Source organism: Abramis brama, assembly GCF_963993115.1.
Source record: "Abramis brama genome assembly, chromosome: 7".
Lineage (NCBI taxonomy): Eukaryota > Metazoa > Chordata > Actinopteri > Cypriniformes > Leuciscidae > Abramis > Abramis brama.
The window spans coordinates 6,522,640-6,543,575 of record NC_139969.1 but is presented as its reverse complement, the minus strand read 5'-3'; the positions used below and the strand labels follow the sequence as shown (position 1 = coordinate 6,543,575).

The 20,936-nt window shown below is 36.5% G+C and overlaps 1 protein-coding gene across 5 annotated transcripts; it reads right to left on the bottom strand.

Annotated features, from left to right (window-relative positions):
* Positions 1–1,159: 1,159 nt before the first annotated feature.
* On the bottom strand, positions 1,160–20,936 carry kcnj9 (potassium inwardly rectifying channel subfamily J member 9). 5 transcript variants are annotated; one of them, XM_084118773.1, is made up of 9 exons: positions 20,570–20,936; positions 16,124–16,536; positions 15,602–15,815; positions 13,666–13,867; positions 10,769–10,961; positions 10,433–10,630; positions 10,220–10,350; positions 7,346–7,642; positions 1,160–1,574 (listed from the first exon to the last, which is right to left on the bottom strand). In XM_084118773.1, exons 2-8 carry the CDS (start codon positions 16,416–16,418, stop codon positions 7,367–7,369), a joined length of 1,509 nt encoding a protein of 502 aa, XP_083974899.1. In that variant the 5' UTR covers positions 16,419–16,536; positions 20,570–20,936; the 3' UTR covers positions 1,160–1,574; positions 7,346–7,366. The 5 variants fall into 5 exon arrangements, with proteins under 5 accessions (XP_083974899.1, XP_083974901.1, XP_083974900.1 ...); XM_084118775.1 differs by lacking the exon at positions 1,160–1,574 and having other exon boundaries at positions 3,122–7,642; positions 16,124–16,363; positions 16,493–16,536; positions 20,570–20,934; XM_084118774.1 differs by lacking the exon at positions 1,160–1,574 and having other exon boundaries at positions 3,122–7,642; positions 20,645–20,936.

Here is a 20,936-nt window from a genome sequence, read left to right as displayed (position 1 = left end):
CTTCAGCTGAGCATGTCTATATCAGCGGGCTCTCCTCCTCTCTACGCGGAAGGAGGAAAAAAACGGCGTTGGCGACAATGGTTTCTCCCGAAGTGTGCGCGAAGTTTATTTTCCTTCCTTCGCCCTTGTTGACGTCAGACGTGCGTGAAATTGCTGCTTGATTTGACATTTAGTGGAGCTCGGTGCGCCAGCACTAATGCGGAGCCTTCCATGCTGGTGGCGAGTGTGTTCTGATGTGAGCAGGGTTCAGTTCATGCTAGGTGTGCACACACTCTCAGAAATAATGGTTCCAGCTTTTAAGGAGAGCCTTTAAGTTCCTCTAAGAACTTTTTTATCCTCTAGCTCGTTGGAAAAACACCTAAACCCAATATGAGGATCTGAAAAACGTGTAATATTACATCAAGAACTTAGTTTTATCTTCAAAGAACCCTACACAGCCAAATATGGTTCTTAATTAAAAAAATATATTTACTGAACCTATAAGGAACAAGAAAAAAAAAAAAAAACCTTGAGAGAGTTAGAAAACCAATGAATAAGAAACAATGCATCGAATGAAGAACCTGTAATGTAACATCAAGAACTTTTAGCCTATAAAACTATGGAGTGAAAAAAAAAAAAGATTTTGGTGAGAACAGAGATATTTTTATACAAATATTTTATTTTTCATTATATTTGTATTATATATTTATATAAGCAAAATTTTTGCCCTACACAAGAGTGAAAAATGGATATTGGTAAGAAAATAATGTGTGTGTGGCCTGGTAAACCCTACATTATAGGGACAAAATGTCCCCACAAAGATGGCAATATCCGAAATCCTTGTCCTTGTGGGGACATTTTTGGTCCCCATGAGGAAAAGTGATGTTTTTTGACAATGTAAAAATGCAGAAAGTTTTCTTTCATGGCTATTTTTAGGGGTAGGGTTAGTGTAGGGTGATAGAATATACAGTTTGTACAATATAAAAATGATTACATCTAGAAAGTCTACGTAAAGATATAAATCAAGTTTGTGGTGTGTGTGTGCTTGTGCAAATTAAGAACCTCTGTGTATACTGATGCTCTAAAGAACGCTAATACACAGATCTGAAGAAGCTGTAATGTTTTGCCAAGAACTTTAATTAGCTCCAAAGAAGTAAATCGTCAAACTGAAGACAGGAAATATTTCTTTATTTACATTTATCCGCATTCACATTTATGCATTTGGCAGATGCTTTTGTCGAAAACAACTTAAAGTGCATTCAAGAAAGACAAAATTGTGCATTAGGTCTAAATTACCATCTTTGCATGCATGTAAATGACTTGCTCTCAGAAAGCAGACGAGATTATATAATATTCCACATGGACGGACAGAGGAAAAAGGTCCAAAGTTCTGTGCTTTTTGAAACTGCCCATCTGAGCTTCGTCTCTCTCGTGCATTTTACACCGTTCACATTCTTTCAGGGACCAGCCCACTCTCACAAACACACACACACACACACACCTCATCACCATGGAACACTGACCCAGAATTCCCGGTGCTCTTGATCAGATCAGCACGGTGTGAGCGCGATCCACAATGACACGCCGTAGAGATGCTAGAGGTGAAGGGAGAGAGAGAGAGCCTGGATGTTGTTCACATGCAAACCTCCCAGCATGCCCTATATGAGAGGTGGTGTCATGAAAACAGCAAATCAACTTAATCAAATATTGTACTTTAAAAAGTTATACAATAATAATTTGGGTTGCACTTTATTTACAGTATATGCACTTACAGTGTACTTACCTAAGAAAGTAGGCTACTGGGCAATATAAGGTATAACTACATGGGTTAAGGGCAAGGTTCAGGGTTATAACCCAGTTATTATAATAAGTAGTATGTACATGGGGAACAGGACTGTAAAATAAATTGCTACCATAATTTGTATTATGCAATTCATTTTTTTATACATGACTGTAGTTTGTTGTCAGAATGAACTCAGTTTACACAAACAATATAAATAGACCACAAGAGTGTGTTGCACGAGGCCTCTGTAGGGTTTCTGAAAGGCTCATGTATGAAAAACTATGTCAGTATTATAATGAAGAGGAAAGGCAAGGAGGGGCGTATTAGACGGAAAAGAAAGAGAGCAAGGGGAATGTAATGGAAAAATAAAGCACTCTCTGTTGTATCTTGATGATCTATGCTGGTTTTGGAAGTAAATCTGTCATTTAAACATTTTACAATGATACATACATTCTTACTGATAGCTCAAAGCACAAAAAAATCACCCAAAATATTTCATAAACGAGCATGCAAGGGTCAAGGATTGTATATAACTTTGTAAACGATGGGCGTTTGGGTTGTGCTGAGCTTTCTGCGGAGTGCTGCGGGTGCAGATTCTGTGTGGGCCTGGTTATAAGCCTTTCAAAGACAACCCTACTGAGCTTTGGGGCTTAATACAGATCTGTAGGTCTGTTACTATGTAGAATAGTGAAATGATGAATCTGTGCACTCAGCCTCACTCGAATCACTGCCCTCTAGTGGCACTTCCAGGCCATGCAAGGCAACTAAACCGCAGAGCTGGTCATATAGCCTACACACACGTGCTCATGGAGACTTCGTTCAATAACCTTGCATCTTAAAGGAACAGTGCAAACTTCTATTTTTAAACGATCAATGCGATATAAATACAGGGAAAGGAAACGGATGTGGTGAAACACTGAGAAAATCAGCAAAACACAAAGGGAGATGGCAGAGGACGAAAGAGTCAGAAGGTTAGAGAACAGTCAATACCTTAACATTTACCCATAATCCCACTGGGTTATGAAGTGGACACATTGGTGCATGTGAAGTAGCTACCCATGATTCCCACACAGGAAGTGATGGTGAATATATAAATTCAGTTATCCACAATTAGAACTGAACAGTTTGATTATTATTAATTAATCACTTTTACAATACCAAAACATGCAGTAATCTATCTCATTAGCTCAACAGTTTATATAGAATAGTGTCAGTATAAGTGAGTTTGGGGTGGGACAATCAGCAATTCTGTCTCGCAATTCCGTTTGGTGCCACTAGTGGCGCCAAAATTACACACTTCACCTTAGTCTTTAAAAAAGAAACAAAACTGTACACAATCATGTCCAGAATCACCAGACATTAGGTTGAATATAGTTTTATTATGCCATATAGTAAAGCTTAAAAACATACATTTAAAAAAAACAGCAGAAAAGCAAGAGGAGAAAACCTGCATGAGAGCAGTGTCTGTGCTTATCGTATGTGTTAAAGACATTCAAGTGAGCTACAAATCACATACAGGAAAGCACATAGGCTATTAGAACACCTCGGGGAAAAACAGTTTCTCTCTGTGACTTAAAGGGATAGTTCACCCTTTTCTGTCATCATTTATTCACCCTCAAGTTGTCTTCTGCAGAACACAAAAGAAGGTATTTTGAAGAATATGGGTAATCAAACAGTTGCTGGACCCCATTGACTTCCATAGTATGAAAAAAACAAAACATATTATGGAAGTCAATGGCTACCGTCAACTGTCTTTTGGGTGAACTATCTCTTTAATATTCATGATCTCAATGTTTCGAACTCAAATTTAAAGGTGCACTCAGTAATTTTCCCTCACTAAAAAAAATGTAAACTGTAAAACAATGATCACAGCTGAATGCTACTCACTTTATCTCTGTTTTGAGATACGTTTGAGGTCAGAAAGATTTTTTTTTTTAAAGAAATTATTATACTTTTATTCACCAATCACACATTAATTGACCAAAAACTACAGTAAAGACTTTTACATTGTTACAAAAAAAATCTTTCAAATAAATGATGTACTTTTGAAGTTTCTATTCATCAAAAAATGTATCACGATTTACACAAAAATATTAAGCAGCACAACTGTTTTCAACATTGATAATAATCAGAAATGTTTCTTGAGCAGCAAATCATCATATTAGAATGATTTCTGAAGGATCGTGTGACACTGAAGACTGGAGTAATGATGCTGAAAATTCATAAATAATAAATTACATTTTAAACTATATTCAAATAGAAAACAGCTATTTTAAACTGTAAAAATATTTCACAACATGACTGTTTTTACTGTATTTTTGACCAAATAAATGGTGAGCAGAAGAGACTTTTTTTCACAAACATGAAAAAAATCCCCAAACGTTTGAACAGTAGTGTGCACATTCAGAATAATTTAGTCATAGATGACGGCAAACGTTTCTACACTGGCACTGAGAACTGAGAACTTCTGTATCTACATGTGTTGCAACAACAACAGAACAAGGACAAAAATATTACTGAGTCAACCTTCAATTCATTCAAACACTTCTGAACATTTTACCTTCTGAATGGAGTATAAAAACATTAAAATGGAAGTCTTTATAATGATGCATTGAAAGCTTTCATTAATAATACAGTATGTCACATAAAGGTCCAGCCTGACTGTTCTATGTCAACATACACCACACACACATTACGCTACATAAACACACATCAGTGCATTGCTCATGACAGCGCGCTCTACATCACATGCCAATTTGTGGGGTGGGAGGGTGAGGGGGTGGTGGTCAGCATAATTAGTGTCTGTGTATGTAAATAGAACATGAAACATGATTTCTTCAACATATGATGATTAATATTAAAGTCAGGTTGGGGATAAGTTCCAAACCCGTAGCATTAAACACGATTGTCCCAGAGGAAACTAAGAGAACTAGAAATACTTAATCATAGTGTCTAAATGAAAACATGTCATCGTTTTTATGAATTAAATCACTTTTGTGTTAAACTCTTTTGGTATTAAAGAGACCATCAGGAAAAAATATAAACAGCATCCTGTGACGTAAAACTCTTATATTTTAAAATCTATTTCTCGTTGAAACCTTTAAAAATGGCCAATGCAACTATTAAGATAAAAGTTTCTGTGAATGTAAAAAAAAAACTGTTTATTTGCAGATGTTTCTGTTTCATTATATTATTATAATTATTTCTATTAATTTCTATTCTATTCCTTAAGGATAACAGAAAGAGGTACTCTTTCTTTTTTTCTTTTCTTTGTTATGTACATTTTGATTGTACTGATTTGTTGTATACTCGTAAAAATAAAGGTTCTTAATTTACACAAAGAACCTTTAACATCCATGGAACCTTTTCAATAGCACAAAAGGTTCTTTATACTGGAAAATGGTTCTTTAGATTATAAAATGTTCTTCACACTAAGAAAAAAATGGTTCTTTTAATAAGTGTTCACTGAAAGGTAGTGATCATTTGACTTAACTTAAGAAAAGTGAGGAAACCCATTGCTTTAAAATTATTAAGTAAATAAACTTGCGTACTTGAAAAAATTAAGTTAACTTGACAATTCCACATAACCTATTTTTTTCAATTACGCATTAAGTTTATTTAACGGGTTTCCTTATTTATGTCAACTGATCACTTTTTGGGTAACCAAAGATGGTTTTTCTATGGCGTCTCTGCAAAGAGAAAAAAACTTTTTGGAACCTTTATTTTTAAAGGGATAGTTCATTCTAAAATGAAAATCAAGTCATGATTTACTCACCCTGGTGTTGTTCTAATGCTGTATGCCCTTCTTTATTTTATGGACCACAAAAGGAGAATAAAAAAAAAAAATGTCCTGATCGTGTTCGTTCATATAATAGCAATTAATAGCATCAAGCTTTTTTTTTAAAAAAAAGACTCAAAAGTATCACAGGATGATCCCATGCGACAAGTGCCGTTTTTTTTATTTATTATCTTAATTTCTTACAACTTGTGTGCTTTTTCTGGGCGAGACGGAGTGAACTGCACTAATACAGTCTCAAAATGTGAGAAAATAAGACCAAAGGCCAAAGTCAAGAATTTCATTAAATAATAGATTCAATTTCGGTTTGTTTTTCACCAAACCCTATCGTATACCCCCAGAACACTTGGATCATTATGTGATACTTTTGCGTCTTTTATATGGATGAACACGAGCAGGAATTTTTTTGTGGTCCATAAAATAAAGATACATATACAAATAAAGAAAGATACATCACATTAGGGTGAACTAACCCTGCATATGGAAAATGTGGAAAATTACTAATTCAAATAGCTTAACTTTTGACTAACTTAACCAGCAAGACTTCCTTGGTCAACCAGCTTCACCAAAAAGACCACCTATAAACCAGTCTAAACCAGCATGAGAAGACATTTGAACCAGCTGATTAAAGACGTCCCTTGTTGCATTATATCTAATATAGTTAATATGTTTAAATGGCCTGTTGATGTGTGAAATATTCACTAACTAATTTCTTCCATTTAATGCCCACTTTAAAAATTCTCACTTTCTCTCACTCATCTCAACTGCTGCAGTAACTGAGCAAAGAGTTATTTGTTGCTATGGACACGTTTGAATAAAATAAATAACAAATACAAAGAACAGCAATGCATTTGTATTCAGTCACATTTGGTGGCAACAGCTGATCAATCACAGGATGATGCTAATTTCTACATCGATTTAATTAGGATGTTGAAATGATGCAGTGGCCTAATAGCATCCAATATCTCCATTTAATCTATTTATCTAGATTAAATGATCCTAGATCTGTCTAGATCCACTCGCATGAAACATGAGTAAAAACCGAATGGCTAAACTCTGGTTGGCAGTCATGAGAGTGTGCTAAATTTACCACCGGCTGACTCTTAAAAAAGCTAATGCTAAACTCTGCTGTGATGTTGCAAATTGGAATGCAGACTTTTGTCTCCATAGTAACATGTTCACTTCTTTTTCAGGTACATGTGAATCTAACCAACGTGACTGTAAACAACTTGCACAGACTTGCTCTAAATTATGGTTTTAAAAATAGTAGCGGTTCGTACCTCAGAACCGCACAGCCTGAAGATTTATGAAAGAAAAGCAGTGGAAATGTTTAAGACCGTTAAATGATTGATACTAATACAAATCAGACATATTAGCCCAGTTCCAAAACCTAGTGAGTTGCCTACCAAGACATCAATAAGGATGCCTTGTTTTGGCCACATTTTATGACAACACTGCATGCTTCAGTTAGGATGATGCCTTAGAAAGTAACGTTAGCTGCCTATATAGACAGGAGACAGCGAGGCAGCTCACTAGAGTTGGAAACAGAGCTACGGTGTGAATTCAAAGGCAGTGTTGTCGTAAAACATCAGAAGGTAAGATTAAATCTGACTGCAAACACAGCAAGGAGATGCTAGGATTTCCCCCTTGGGGAAAGGATTCTATGCTAGGCATTAGCGACTATACATTTCAAAATTTAACTCGAAGTAGAAGGCTTGGATCGCCGAACAATCCAGTCTAAAGTTAAATTTACACAAACTGTGGACTTCTTCGAACATTTTCCGTACCTTTCACATTCTTGCATCCTTTTAAGCCTCAGACTCTGATTGGTCAGTGGCGACACTGCCGTTCTGCTCCCCTACAACGGATTGGTCCTGGGTGTGTGTAACTCCGCCAACAGTAAATGTTGGCCTGTCTCCCTCCCTGATAGATTCTGAATCCGTGGACTTCCCCGTCGGTTCAGTCACATTAGGATCCTCCCATTTCTCTTCATCAAGCCGACTGGAGATCGACCAATAGAGATGAGCATCCAATCGGGCGGCAGCCAATGCCAGCTCTCTCGCCGAACAGGAGGGCGTGTCCACCTTTGAAAGACAATGAATACAAACAATTTTAGTAAAGCCGGGTTCACACTGTGCGATTTTGGCCAAATTTTGTGAATCCTAAAATATTTCTCGGATCCAAGGCCAAATTCTGAAGTCTTTGTTCGTTAGCTTGACATGTTCGCCGACAGCCGATTAATGACCGTTGCTATCAAATTTTACCTCTGACAAAATTCTGGCAGTGTCAGAAGATTTGAGGCTCAGTCCTGTACTGTGGCTTCGCCTATGACAACAGTCAAATCAAAAACCAATAGGAGCGCAGAACCTGATGACGCAATTAGTGAGACAACAACAAACCACCACTTGCTCCACACACACCGTCTTCGTTTTTTCCCAGTTTTCTTTTCAAGAGAAGCCAAAAGTAATGCTAGAGATTGTTTATGTTTGATAGCCAATATTTCTATCCCGCATGTAAATGCAGCTCACATCACTGAACGTGTCACGGATTGATAAAACTCGAGTCTTCTTGCGCGCGTCTGTTTTTAATGTGTCTTGACTGCCGTACAGTCTGACATCAATGACAAATGAAATCCTACAGTGTGACACAGCTTACAGTGAGGATCATGTCCGTACAGTCTGACAAGCAACAATCATAAAGGACTATTATAAATCGTACAGTGTACACCCGGCTTTAGTATACTTAATACTAGAGGTGCAAGGTCATTTATCAAGATCCTCATCCTGTGAATGACAGCTAAAACAGATAAATCTTGCTAAATTTGATTGCATCTGTCTGTTTGCATACATTTTACATTTTAAGTAGGGCTGCACGATATTGAAGAAAAATGCGATATGCGACAACTCATTAAATAATGCGATATTCGATATGCGATACGATAATGCTTAAAGTGTGTTAAATAAACTTCTTCTTTAAAATATATTTAAAATTATATAACCTACATACGTGTTTCACATTCTTTTTGTGACAAGAAAACATCCCTACAACTTCTGAAAGTGAACAGCAGTGTTTTACTGTAGCATAAGAAGTGTTATTTTAACATCAGTGTAAACCACAGGGTTTAGGGTTTCAGGTAGGCTTATATTAGGTTTATTAAACAACAGAAACTGAATAATCAAATGTAAAAATAAACACTGCTTAGTTTTCACTGTATGAATTAAATATTTATACTGATTCTTATTAAAGCTACAAAAGTTATTCAGCCAAGAGCAGTGAGTGATTTTCTCTTTGTCTTTTGTTCATGACCCCAGTTATTGCAAGCCGTTGCAATATGCATATCGCGATATATACATTTGCGATATTTCGATAATTTCGATATATTGTGCAGCCCTAATTTTAAGTATTTTGTATTTTACACAAACACATTTTATTCCACATAAATGATCTAAATATAAATATTAATTAAATACAATTAAATATTAACTAAATATCTAAAAACATTCCAAAATATAAATATCAACTAATTATCAAAAATTATTATTATTATTATTATATATATTTTTAAACTTTTTGTAGCATTTATACAAAAGTGCTGTTTGGCTGAAGGACAGAAAATAAGAATGTGATTGAAGTAGTTTGATTTTTTCCCCGGCGATGTACATTCATGACTCATCCAGAACTACCGCAACACCTAAAGCAATTTTCAATCAGAATTGTATTTAGAAATCTCTGATTCTGCTCTATAATAAAGTGCAGGTCAGCCTTGCACAGAAAGATGATTATTATAGAGCCCATAGACATAACATTAAGTTGGAAACTTTGTAAGGGATTTAGGTATGAGAGACTGAAGAGATAGAGAAAACTATAAGAGATTATGCAAAATGAAACTTACATATGGTGATTGTCTTTTTATGAATAAATATAATTGAATAAATGAATGCAAATGAAATATTGATTTGAGTTAGCCTAAGAATGAAGCAAATCACTGCAAAAAAACATCTTGAGGAGAAAGAGAACAAAGTTTTTCTCATACAGTTTTTCTTCAAGATTTGCTTGTACAGAATTGTGACTGTAATACTTATGACTATAACAGCTCATTATGCCTCAGTGACTAGCTTCAACGCCGTCCTTTCATATTCACAGAGTGACCAAAGGACTGTTGGTATTTAAAATCTTTGGAGTGACTCCCATCAGTGCAGAATTGTGACGAACGCTGATCTAGACTAAAATTATGCAAAAGTCACATGCCATGAATTGTGATATAACTGTTCGTACTGAGATCGCATTGCAAAACATCCTGTATCTAATTTAGGACAGTCAGAATTGCAAAGATCAGATTCCATGTGGTTTGTGCTGTTCACAAAGTTATGAAAAAAGCAGATCTGAGTAGCATGAGCAAAAAAATTAAATAAATCCAGTTTGGGCCACTTTTGCCTGCAGTCTATATGTAGCAACTTAGTTCAACGTAGTCTGAAATAAAGAACCTTTTTCCACTATAAAGACCATTTTGTGAATCAAAAAGGTTCCATGGATGGTAAAGGTTCTTCATGGAACCATAGATAGATGCCAATAATGAAGCTTTATTTTTAAAAGAGTATATAAAATATTTGACCACAGAACTGCAATTAACCAATCAGAAATTCTCATTGCACATCACATACCTCAAACGTGTGGTGAAAGGCCCCATAATCCACGTCGAAGAATCCCTCGGCTAGCGTCATCATGGGACTAAACCTGTGACCCCATAAGAGCTCTTCAGCCAAGTAGGAGCTCCGTGCCTGACAGGTCATACCTGTAGATCAGAATATATCCATCGATTACTAAACACAAATCAACACAACTCATTTTACATGATATATTTAGTGTGTATGCACCTGTAGCTTCCACCATCCCCTCCAAGATGACAACAACCTCAAAGTCCTCTTTCTCCAGCTGAGCATGTGACATGTCCCAGAAAGGAGAGCGAACATCGATCTCGTGAGAGATCACCAGTGGAGACACCAGGAAGAGACGATCGTCTCCCGTCTCAAAACCCACACTGATATCCGTCTGATCCAGTGGAATGAACTCACCTGAAGAAAAAGAGAAGTAACCAGTTAAAAATAAATTTATAATACACTCATTGTACAATATAACCACCAGGTGGCGCCACTTCATCACTAACTAGGTCTATGTGAGGGCGCAGATGAGGGTGTTGAATGCTGTCTTACCCTCTTGTGTCTGTTTGGATTTGATAAGTTTAGCTCTCATGTTAGCGCCCACAATGTGGGAGGATCTCAAGTCCCCGACGCGGAACATCAAACAGAGCTTGTCATCCCGCAGTGAGATGACAGCATTACGAGAGAACACCAATGTCTCGGCACGTTTATTCGGCTGGGAGATCTTCACAAACATACAACCAACCTAGTGAGAGAGCGAGAAAAAGGAAGAAAACAATGTGGTTTTTACATTTTACAAAATGTAAACGGTGCTCAGTGTTATTCTCAGAGTAATTTATAGACTATTATACCATGGTCTGTCTGAATACTCTATTCTAATTGGCTGGAAGGTGTGCAATAAGGCGTGTGTTCTATATTAATGCGCTGCTTTCATTGAAGCACACACACATTATGGGTGTATCTCAATCAGCTCCCTAGGTTGTAAATCAGTATATCGTGTTCACGAATTCGGGCACTGGTAAGGACAGTACAGGGACAGGGCTCCGGCTCACTGAACATTGGGACACTGATGACATTATTTCAGGCGACATGACAACGTCCTCAGTGTACAACATCACTACTGGTATTTATGAACAACAGCAGAGCTGACATTATGTTTTAATGTTATTTAAAGTACATTATGATACATACTTTGCTTGTTACATACACATGCAACATTTCAGCAGTAAATAAATGATAAATGTTAGCTAGATTATGTTCATTACCTGTATAGTGACATGTTTAAATAACGGTTTGTATTTAAGAATCTTTATGTGTAGTGAGTTGGCTCACATGATTTAAGTTTCACGCTTAAGAACTTCCATTTAGGGAACATAGTGAGCATCGATGATCCCTTATTTTTTACGGTGCATTGTGGGAGTTTTTAGGGAGCGAAGGTTAAGGTTGAGACAGCCCTTAAAATGCCCTATTCACTGATCAGTGCCCTGACTACTGAACTAGGGAACTGATTGAGACGCACCCTGTGTCACTCGCACACAGAGATCGGAGATCGCGCAGACACACAAAAACAGGTGCACAAAAACTTGTTGTCAACACTGCCTCACTACTTTTATTATTAAATTAACTTTGATACTGAATTGCTACATTATATTATTCAGCAAGGAGGTTGTAACGTAGCTGTTTTTGTAGTAGTTAAACTCACAGCTTAATTGCTAATAGAGAGACGCTGCACAGATGCAGGTAATTCACACACACGCATCTCTCTCTTAATAGGCTAATTCATTCAAATAAATGTTATAATTCAATCATGTAACCTTGCTGCACTACTTTATCTCTGTGTCTGATTTAAAGCAGACAGAATGCTAGATCTAATGAGCCGTAATTGATGAAATAACCATCATTTTATCCCCTCCAATCAAATTAAGTGCAGCAAACATCAATAACAGGTTTAACTTGTCAATGCTGGCAAAAGACCATGATATAAGAAGGTTAATCCACAGTTAGCTGTGCATTAAAGTCACGTCGGCCGTTATTGTTATCCACGTCGTGCAAAATTGTTAAATGTACAGCTAACCGTGGATTATCCCTTACTTATAGTATTTATTCATATTTAAATTGAGCTTTAATTTTTATAATTTCATTATAATTTTTTTTTATTTTTTTTTTATTATGTGCTTTTGATATTTTTTTTTAGTTTTTGCTTTTTTTCTAAAAACTTTTTTCTACTTCAGATTCAACTTAATATTTCAGTTAGCTGCCAAGGCAAAGTTTCTAATTTTCATTTAAGTTGTTTTTTTAGTTTAAGTTTTTAACCTAATATTTGTATCTAAATTATTATTATTATTAATAATTTTAGTTTTAGTCTGTCCAAAAGAATCCAGCCACAATGCTAAGAGGAACATGTTTTTTTAACAATATAATGAAGTGAGTATATATAACTAACTATATAATGTTCATATTCATTATGCAAAAAATCAAACAGCTAAGATGTTGTGGGTGGTTACTAGGGTATTGCTACGATTTATACTAGATGGTTTCTTAATGGACAAAGTCAAAAGTTTTTTGCCATTTTATCATGTGGCAAGTAAAAACCTGGTCACCCACAATCTGAGGTATCTGTAGCACTATAAGAGAGGGGGATGAATTATATGCTTAAATTCAATGCTAAGGAACAAATCTCTAATCCCAAATATGAGCAATCGTTGTAGTAATGCTAGTCTTCGCAAAATACCCCTCTAATTAAAAAGAAAGTGAGACATGAGAACAAAGGTTTAATCTGAGTTCAGAAATGCAGATTCTAGGACGTGGCATTTAGACAGAGTCTGGTGTGTGTATGTGTGTGTGTGTGTGTGTGTGTGTGTGTGAAACAGCCCCCGGGGGCAACATTTAAACCAGGACATTAGAGATATAAATGAACTCATCACAACCGTAAAAAAACCCACATGAAATTAGGCCAGAAAAGAGGTTGAGAAGGGGGTTGAAATTGGCAAAGGAGAAAGAAATAGAAAAGGAGAAAAGACATACACAGAAACAGAGGGATAGGGTACACACATCTGTCGTCCAAAACGCATGACTCATTTGCTCTTGGTTATGGATGATATAACTCCAGTAGAGCACAGATCAACAAACGAAAGCCATGTGCGCTGAGAAAACACTCCTTTCCCAAACCACATCAAGCATGGGAATCATGCTGCACTTTCTACAAAAAGAGTCCAAATAGTATATACACACTCACAGTATATATATTATCCTCTGGAGGGTATATTTAGTATATATTTGTTTTCAATGTTCAATTAAACCATCAAAATATGAGGAAAATATTTTATATTTTAAATATGAGGGAAGAACAAAACACTAATCTTTATTTTATATTTATAAAAATCAGAATCAGCATTACAGTTTGTATAAAAAAAAATATTGATTTCACAAAACATGTTTTGTGTTCTTACCATGAATGCATTGACCATAGATCCCAGGATGGCCTGTAGCAAGAGTAACATGGTGCCCACTGGACACTGGTCAGTGATGACACGGTATCCATAGCCAATGGTCGTCTCCGTTTCAATGGAGAAAAGGAACGCAGAGATGAATCCATTAACATTATTGACACATGGAGTCCATGCATCATCCTCCAAATGATCCAGATCACCCCTGCCATAAGAAAGAGGAAGGGAGTGCGAGCGAAGGAGATGTTTTGTTTATGAAAATTTGTCCTTGGCTTTTTTTAAATCACACAGTCTCTTTTAGTAAATTAGCTCTTGCATCTTACAACACAAGGAGAAGCGCTTGTTCTCAAGTGGCCACCCACACACATTACTTGTGTTCATATCTAGTGTGGATGAACGTGACAGTGCGTGGACAACACAAATGCGCAGGATCTGTGAGCAGTACATTGAATGTTGATATACAGACACTTGACTGAGAAGCATTTGTAAGGGAAGAATTCATTTATTTTTGCCGATATCAAAAAACGATATTCATTTTTATATTTTGGTTGCTACCTTACAGCATTATTTTTAAATTATTTATATACTATTATAGTATTTGTTTATATTTTTATTTATTTGGTTTTCATTTCAATTTTAGTGTTAGTCATTTTGTTATGTGGTTTTGTTATTATTTTGTATATTTATTTTTCAATTAATGAAAATGTTTTTTAATAGTTTTATTTTTAGTTAACGGTAACAAGGCTGACCTGATATGATGGCCAGTATAATAAATCTGTCTGTTGTTTTCAAACCAAGTTGCAACCTATAATTTTACATGCTTCAAAACCTTATAATGTACATGTTATATATATTATAATGTACACAAGTTTCATAACGATTTATTATTTTTTGAACCTGGTAAAGAAAAAGACAATACTGAATGAGTACTATTATTATTATTATTATTATTAATATCGGCCATTTCAGATGCTGATAATATTTTTTCTTTTAAAACCACTAATATTGGCCAATACTAATTGTCACCAACATTTTCTGAATCTCATATTTAATAAAAATGCTTCATATTTTGCATAATAAAAGACTCTTAGGGCCGTTTAACACAGAACGTGTTTTTGCTGTTAAAAACGGGCGACGTAGGTCAGTGGTAAGAAAAAAAAGCGCAAGATCTACCCTGGAGAAAAAAAAACCAATACCAAAATGTATTTAAAATACATTACAAATCCATTAACATTTTTACTGACATCGCTTGAGACTTACTGATATAAATATTATAATTAAACTTTAATTGGAGTACTTCCTTATTGCACAATACACATTTCTTAATATTAAGCCATAAATATGTTGTAAAATCACTATTAGTAAGGATAGTATGATCTCTGTATAATATCAGTCTTTAAATGCAAGATATTTAAAGTGTATCTAAAGTATACTTGCAATAGTTCCACTTTAGCACAATCAAATATATATAAAGATACATAAGTATATCTTTAGTTAAACCTCAGTACTACTTCTGGATAACTAAAGTGGATTAAGTACAAAATTAGTTCCAATTTAGCAGACTTTAAGTAGTATAAAATAAGTACAATTGCAGGGTAATTAGATTAGTACATAAATATGTAAACATATATTTTTTAGTATACCTACAATAAAATGTATTTCAAAGAAATTTTGGTGTATTTATTTTTCACTAGGGTAGACGTGTTTTTTAAAAGTTGAACTTTTAACTTGAGCGTCGTGTTTTTAGACTGCCGTGTCATTTGTGAGATGCAAGACACAAGCGCAACGGTTAAAGACATCCGTCTAGCGCGTGTTTACATTGAAAAACAATGGAAAAGAAGCGCAGTGGAATGGAAAAAACGTGTTCTGTGTGAATGGCCCCTTAAGATTTAAAAGTTTAAAAGGTATAAAAATGTGTGTTTGTGTGTGTTATTCATACCTGCAGTATGCGATGAGGTACCATATTGCTCCAAAGAAGAGCCAGGTCACTGCATACGCCATGACGAAGACAAACAGAGAGCAGCGCCAGTTCAGATCCACCAGGGTGGTGAAGATATCCGTCAGGTAACGGTATGTCTCGCGCATGTTACCGTGCTGCACATTACAACGGCCGTTTTTCTCCACATAGCGCTGCCTCTTACGCTTGTTGCGTGCTGGAGAGAGCAAAATTAGAGCAAGTGACAGTGAGGAAAAAAGGACACAAAAAAGTAGGCAAACATCAAACACTGTCACTGAGCAGCTTACCGCAATCCATTTTTAAAAACAGATCCAATGTAAAATTGAGTGACACATCCAAACAGGAAAAAACAAATTTTCTAAATGAACAAGTGGAAGAACACTGACATGCTGTTCCTGTAGAGGTGTTAGAGTAGCTCTGTCTGTTTCATAATGCATGTACGGAGAACAAAATCTTTGACAACCACCAACTCTAATCCTACAGCATCTAATGATTGAGTCTTACCCCATCCAAACTTGCTCCACTCTTGCCCCGACCCCTGAACCTTCTTCTGCGGCTGATTGGCCTGCGCCTCCCTTGCAGCCATCTTGGCCTGGAAGGTCATTTTGTTATTGGATGATGGCTGTGTGGGAGGGGCCGTCTCCGTGGTTACCACATTTCCCAGCTCCTCAGATGCGTTCTGTACATCAGTGGGCGGAGCATCCTTTGGGGCCTCCTCCACAGGCTCCTCCCCTTTCTCTGGAACTGGGAGGGACAGGGATTCGGGGCACGAGGAGAAGGCAGTGTTGTCCAGTGCCATTGTGTGTGCGTGTGTTAAATAATAAGCCAATGTGTGCGTGTGTGTGTGTGTGTGGTAACAATGTTCCTCAATACCTTATAATCAGTTGAAGAGTTTCATTTGTGCCTTTGTCTTATTTCTGCAAAAAAGACAGAGAGACAGACACTGATAAAACCAAAATAGACCTAATTAACACATTTTACCAATGAGCTGAAAGTTTTATAACATTCTCTCAAGACATTCTCTAGATTTCGAAGTAATTTGCTCCCACCAAGAGAATAACAGCTTTATTTTACTGCTGATTATTGCTTAACGTTAATTTGAACCAAACCTTTCATTCACTTCCCCCATTATGCATTAAGCATCCAATTAACTGGCTGAAATTAACTTAAGTAGATTACATTGATGACTTCATGCAATTCAACCTTTTAAAAAACATATTCCACATCAAACATGCTGTTGGAGGCCGTTTTAATACACAGGCAAACATCTGATCTGTTATCAGAAGGGCTCTACCAAAACACACAAACCCAAGAAGCAGACTTAAATATGAGTCTAACTTGACTTAAATTAACCTCCAAATTCAACAGCTATAAAACAGCTAAACAATTTTTTACAAGCAAGTGATCATAAAGGAAGCAAGAACAGAAGATTTAGGCTAGCTTTGTGTTGCATTTAATCCACAATAAAACATAAGCTCTAATGCCCACACAAATACAAATCCACCCAGAAACAGGCGACTGTCCATGTAATTCTACACATACAGGTCTGCTTTTCCCACATTGTCACCAACTGTCTCTATGATCTACTTAGGCTTATCTTTGCCAAACTTAGATATATCTTTGCCAAAGATGCTGTTGATTACCACACCAAACAATTTGATTTGTTTCATTATGTTTACAGTAATGCATTTACAGTGTAATTCTATGCGGCAAGATATTCGATAAATTTGCAGTCTGTGTTTTTTGTGTGAAAATAAATATACATTTTTTTCCATAAAAATGTGTGCTGTACGATCTATAAAGCTGTCTAAACTGTCCTTTTAGCAGTGGGATTACTAATCGAGGCGGATTCTGGTAGGTGGTAAACAGTCCACTTCTAGTATTTTTGTGCGTATAATGAAGAATTTACTGCCTTGAAATGGTCAAGACAGGAGAAAAAGAGATGTTACATTGAAAAGACAATGCTAGTAAGTGATTTTATCATGCTAATCTTGTTAACATTTTGAATAAATTCAAAACTGTGCATTTTAAAAATTTTCCTGATGCACTGTCTCATAGATTTCCATTATAGTTGCATTACCTTAAACAAAGATTTTTACTTTTGTTTTTGTGGTCGCTATCAAAGCATTAGTAACTCTGTTTTAGAAAACCCTGACCATCTTAACAGTCTCAACCTATGTCTGCTTGTCCCATGGTAGATGGGGCGAGTGTTCAGGAAACTTGTTTGAAAACAGTTATTATTTTTGCAAAGCTACTGGCTCAGAAATCACACAATCAGCCTTAACTTATAGAGTGCTACAAATAGGAAGTTAGCATCACCCTGGTTCACTCCTAAAAACCAAATAGGATTTTTCCATTGGCGTTTGGATTATAGCAGAAGATTCTTAACAATGTTGTTCATCTTCAAATGTTTTGTTCATTTGAAAGTCTCTTTACATCCTGATAGCAATCACTAATTTAAGTGGTCTAAATGTATTTATATGTATATCGTCTGTTGAAGGAGTAGGAACGTAAAATGTTCGTCCAATCATTGAAGTCGGTCCGAAAGCAATGGTACGATGCTACCTGCCTGTCAACGTATGTATTCTATATCTCCGCGCACCTGCTCACGCAGACATCACACGTCATCAGCGTGTTTCATGCTCTGCAGAATTAGACAGACGTCAGTCACTGAGCACCACAACAGAAACAGCAGCACCTTTAACAGTTCCTCCTGGACCAAAGCAACCAGCTTATGCTCCATTCACGCCATAAATACTGTAATTTGGAAGAGATGGAAACCAGTGACGTTATACTCGGAGCGGTTAGTGACTCGAATTTATGTTTCAATGGCAACACTATCAACGCCGAAATTAATCTGCAGCAGTCAGGTGGTACAGGTCAGTGCTCTTTAAGTTGTTAATGTTCATTATTATTGTAATGTAATGTGCTTTGAGACATGAGGTAGTTTAGCGCTGTCTCTTGTGACGCTTTTGTTTGCTCCCTGCTGTTCGCGTTCATGTGTTTTGAAAGGAGGGCGGGATCTTTAAAGCTAGCTCGCTATTGCTAGCCTTTCCAAAAACACCCGACCCTACCTTTAAGCTTCCAACAACTCTTTCTGTCTTTAATAATAAAAAATAATAAAATAAATCCCTGAAATTTTGAGTTAGAATAGTTTGCAATAGTTTGACTATAAACACAACAAAGGTGTAAAAGTGGACTAGTGAGTAGATGAGTTCACCAGTTCGGTGTGATGACATATCCCTGACAGCCTAGTCCCATTACTGATGTATTTTATGTCATGGAATAAAACGTAAAAGCATATTAAGCTTGTGTTAACCTTATTTCAAGCATTTAACCAAAAACCCATTCAAAAACATTCATACAACATAGTTCAGGACGACGGAACCAGAAGTGCTAAAATGCTAACTTGTTTCCGTGTTTCGCCTACAAAAATACGTCATCTCTGCAGCAATCTATTTAAGAGTGATGTGACCTGTGCTGAAAGCCACCTTTTTGCTTTCATTGCACATACAGTATATTCTACATCCTGCACTATCGATTCATCTACAATGGCATATTTCACTGCTGCATCATCTCCACAGTTAGCAGTAACATCTGTCTGACTGAGTCTGATCCGGTTTGCTGTGTTTACACAGGGTGTTAGGGTGCGAAGTCCAGCGAGGCGCTATATTTAGCTCTGATAGTCTGGCAGTAGTAATCACACCTACTCGAGGATGGATCATGATCTGCCTTTTTGGTCTGGGCCACATTTAGACTCTTTTACGGATTGATGGATCTGCGTTGAGATGTGCTCATGTGTTCAAAACACAAAACTCTAGTAATGTTAAATAGACGGATTATTGTCAAAAGAGACTGGATATCTTAGACTGCCATATTTCAGGATTTGCAGGGCTCAGCTAGGGCACACACAAACACACACACACACACAAAGAAATCAATAATACTTGAATTAGTCCGAATGGAGCAGGTAGCACAGATGACCATCATTGGGAACAAACTGGATGTGTGTGTGTATATGTGCACAACAGCAAAATAGTAACTTATTGTCAGATATATACCTTGCTAGGCCTATATAATAGTGTATAATTAAACAAAAAAATGTGTTAGTAAAATGGTATATCTGTGTATTTGTGTTTGTCTCTGTTTTTCTGTCTGTTTGTGTGGGTGGTTTATTCACAGTCCTGTGGTAAGTGGGATTGTCATGTTTTCTAATTTTGGCCTCTTTTGGGAGAAAAGAGTGTCTGATGTGACACAAAGCTGCAATTACACGCACACGATAAAACACACACACAACCAGTGGCCTATGTTTGTTTGGGAGACCTCAGGCTCACTAGCCTGCTGTTTATATGACTATTATAGCATCACTGGGATATAAATCAGTGCAAACACACAAAGCTTTTTGAAACTGAGTTTAAAAGACCACCAGACAATGCTATTTGTGTATGTGCATAACAATAAGTCCGACTGTATATTACATTTTTTATATATATATATATTTTAAATCTTGTAGATCACTATTATTACACATTTTTATAGGACAAATGTGATATTATTACACGTTTTTTTATTGTAAGTAATTTTAAATCCCGTGCTCTTAATTTAGCACGTATAGCTTATATTTAAATATTTTTTTATAACAACAACAATTTCATTGATGCATTTATAACATTTAAATTCCTTTCAAACTCATTACTTAATAAATGTTTTCTTTTTATGTGGCTTTTATTGTTTTCCTTGTTGCGTACATTTAATTGTTGGCTTCCAGTCAATATACTTACAAGCAATCATGCAGTCACGTAAACGAAAAATAACCATATAACGCATGCACATTTACTGGCGTTGAACTAATAGCATGTCTTGATCAACAAACGAACATTAACCAGCATACGTAGTACCGTACAACTAACCCTACCTGCCACGGAGGCTTTCTCCAGCACATTAACTTACGCGTTTTAAACACTTGAGATCTGCGGGTTTGTTAGTCCTAATGTCTGATGTTGGGCTCCTCGATCAGACTCATACCGGCGATGGTGATGACGATGTTGGTGATGTTGTTCAACAGCGGGTGGGAACAGAGACGCAGCATCACTCGAGCATCATTTCACCTCCAGGAAACAAAAGAGAGCCAGCCAATCCACACAGAGCAAGAAGGAACTTGTGAAATATTAATCGAAACGCAATCTCGTGCTGCAGATGATGTCAATGAATCCTCTTTCCACTGCGGAGAGTCTTCTGATTAAAATGGAGGCCATCTGACTGTCAGGATGGATGAGAGATTGGAGAGCGAAGCAGCGTCGGCGTGATTCACCGGCTC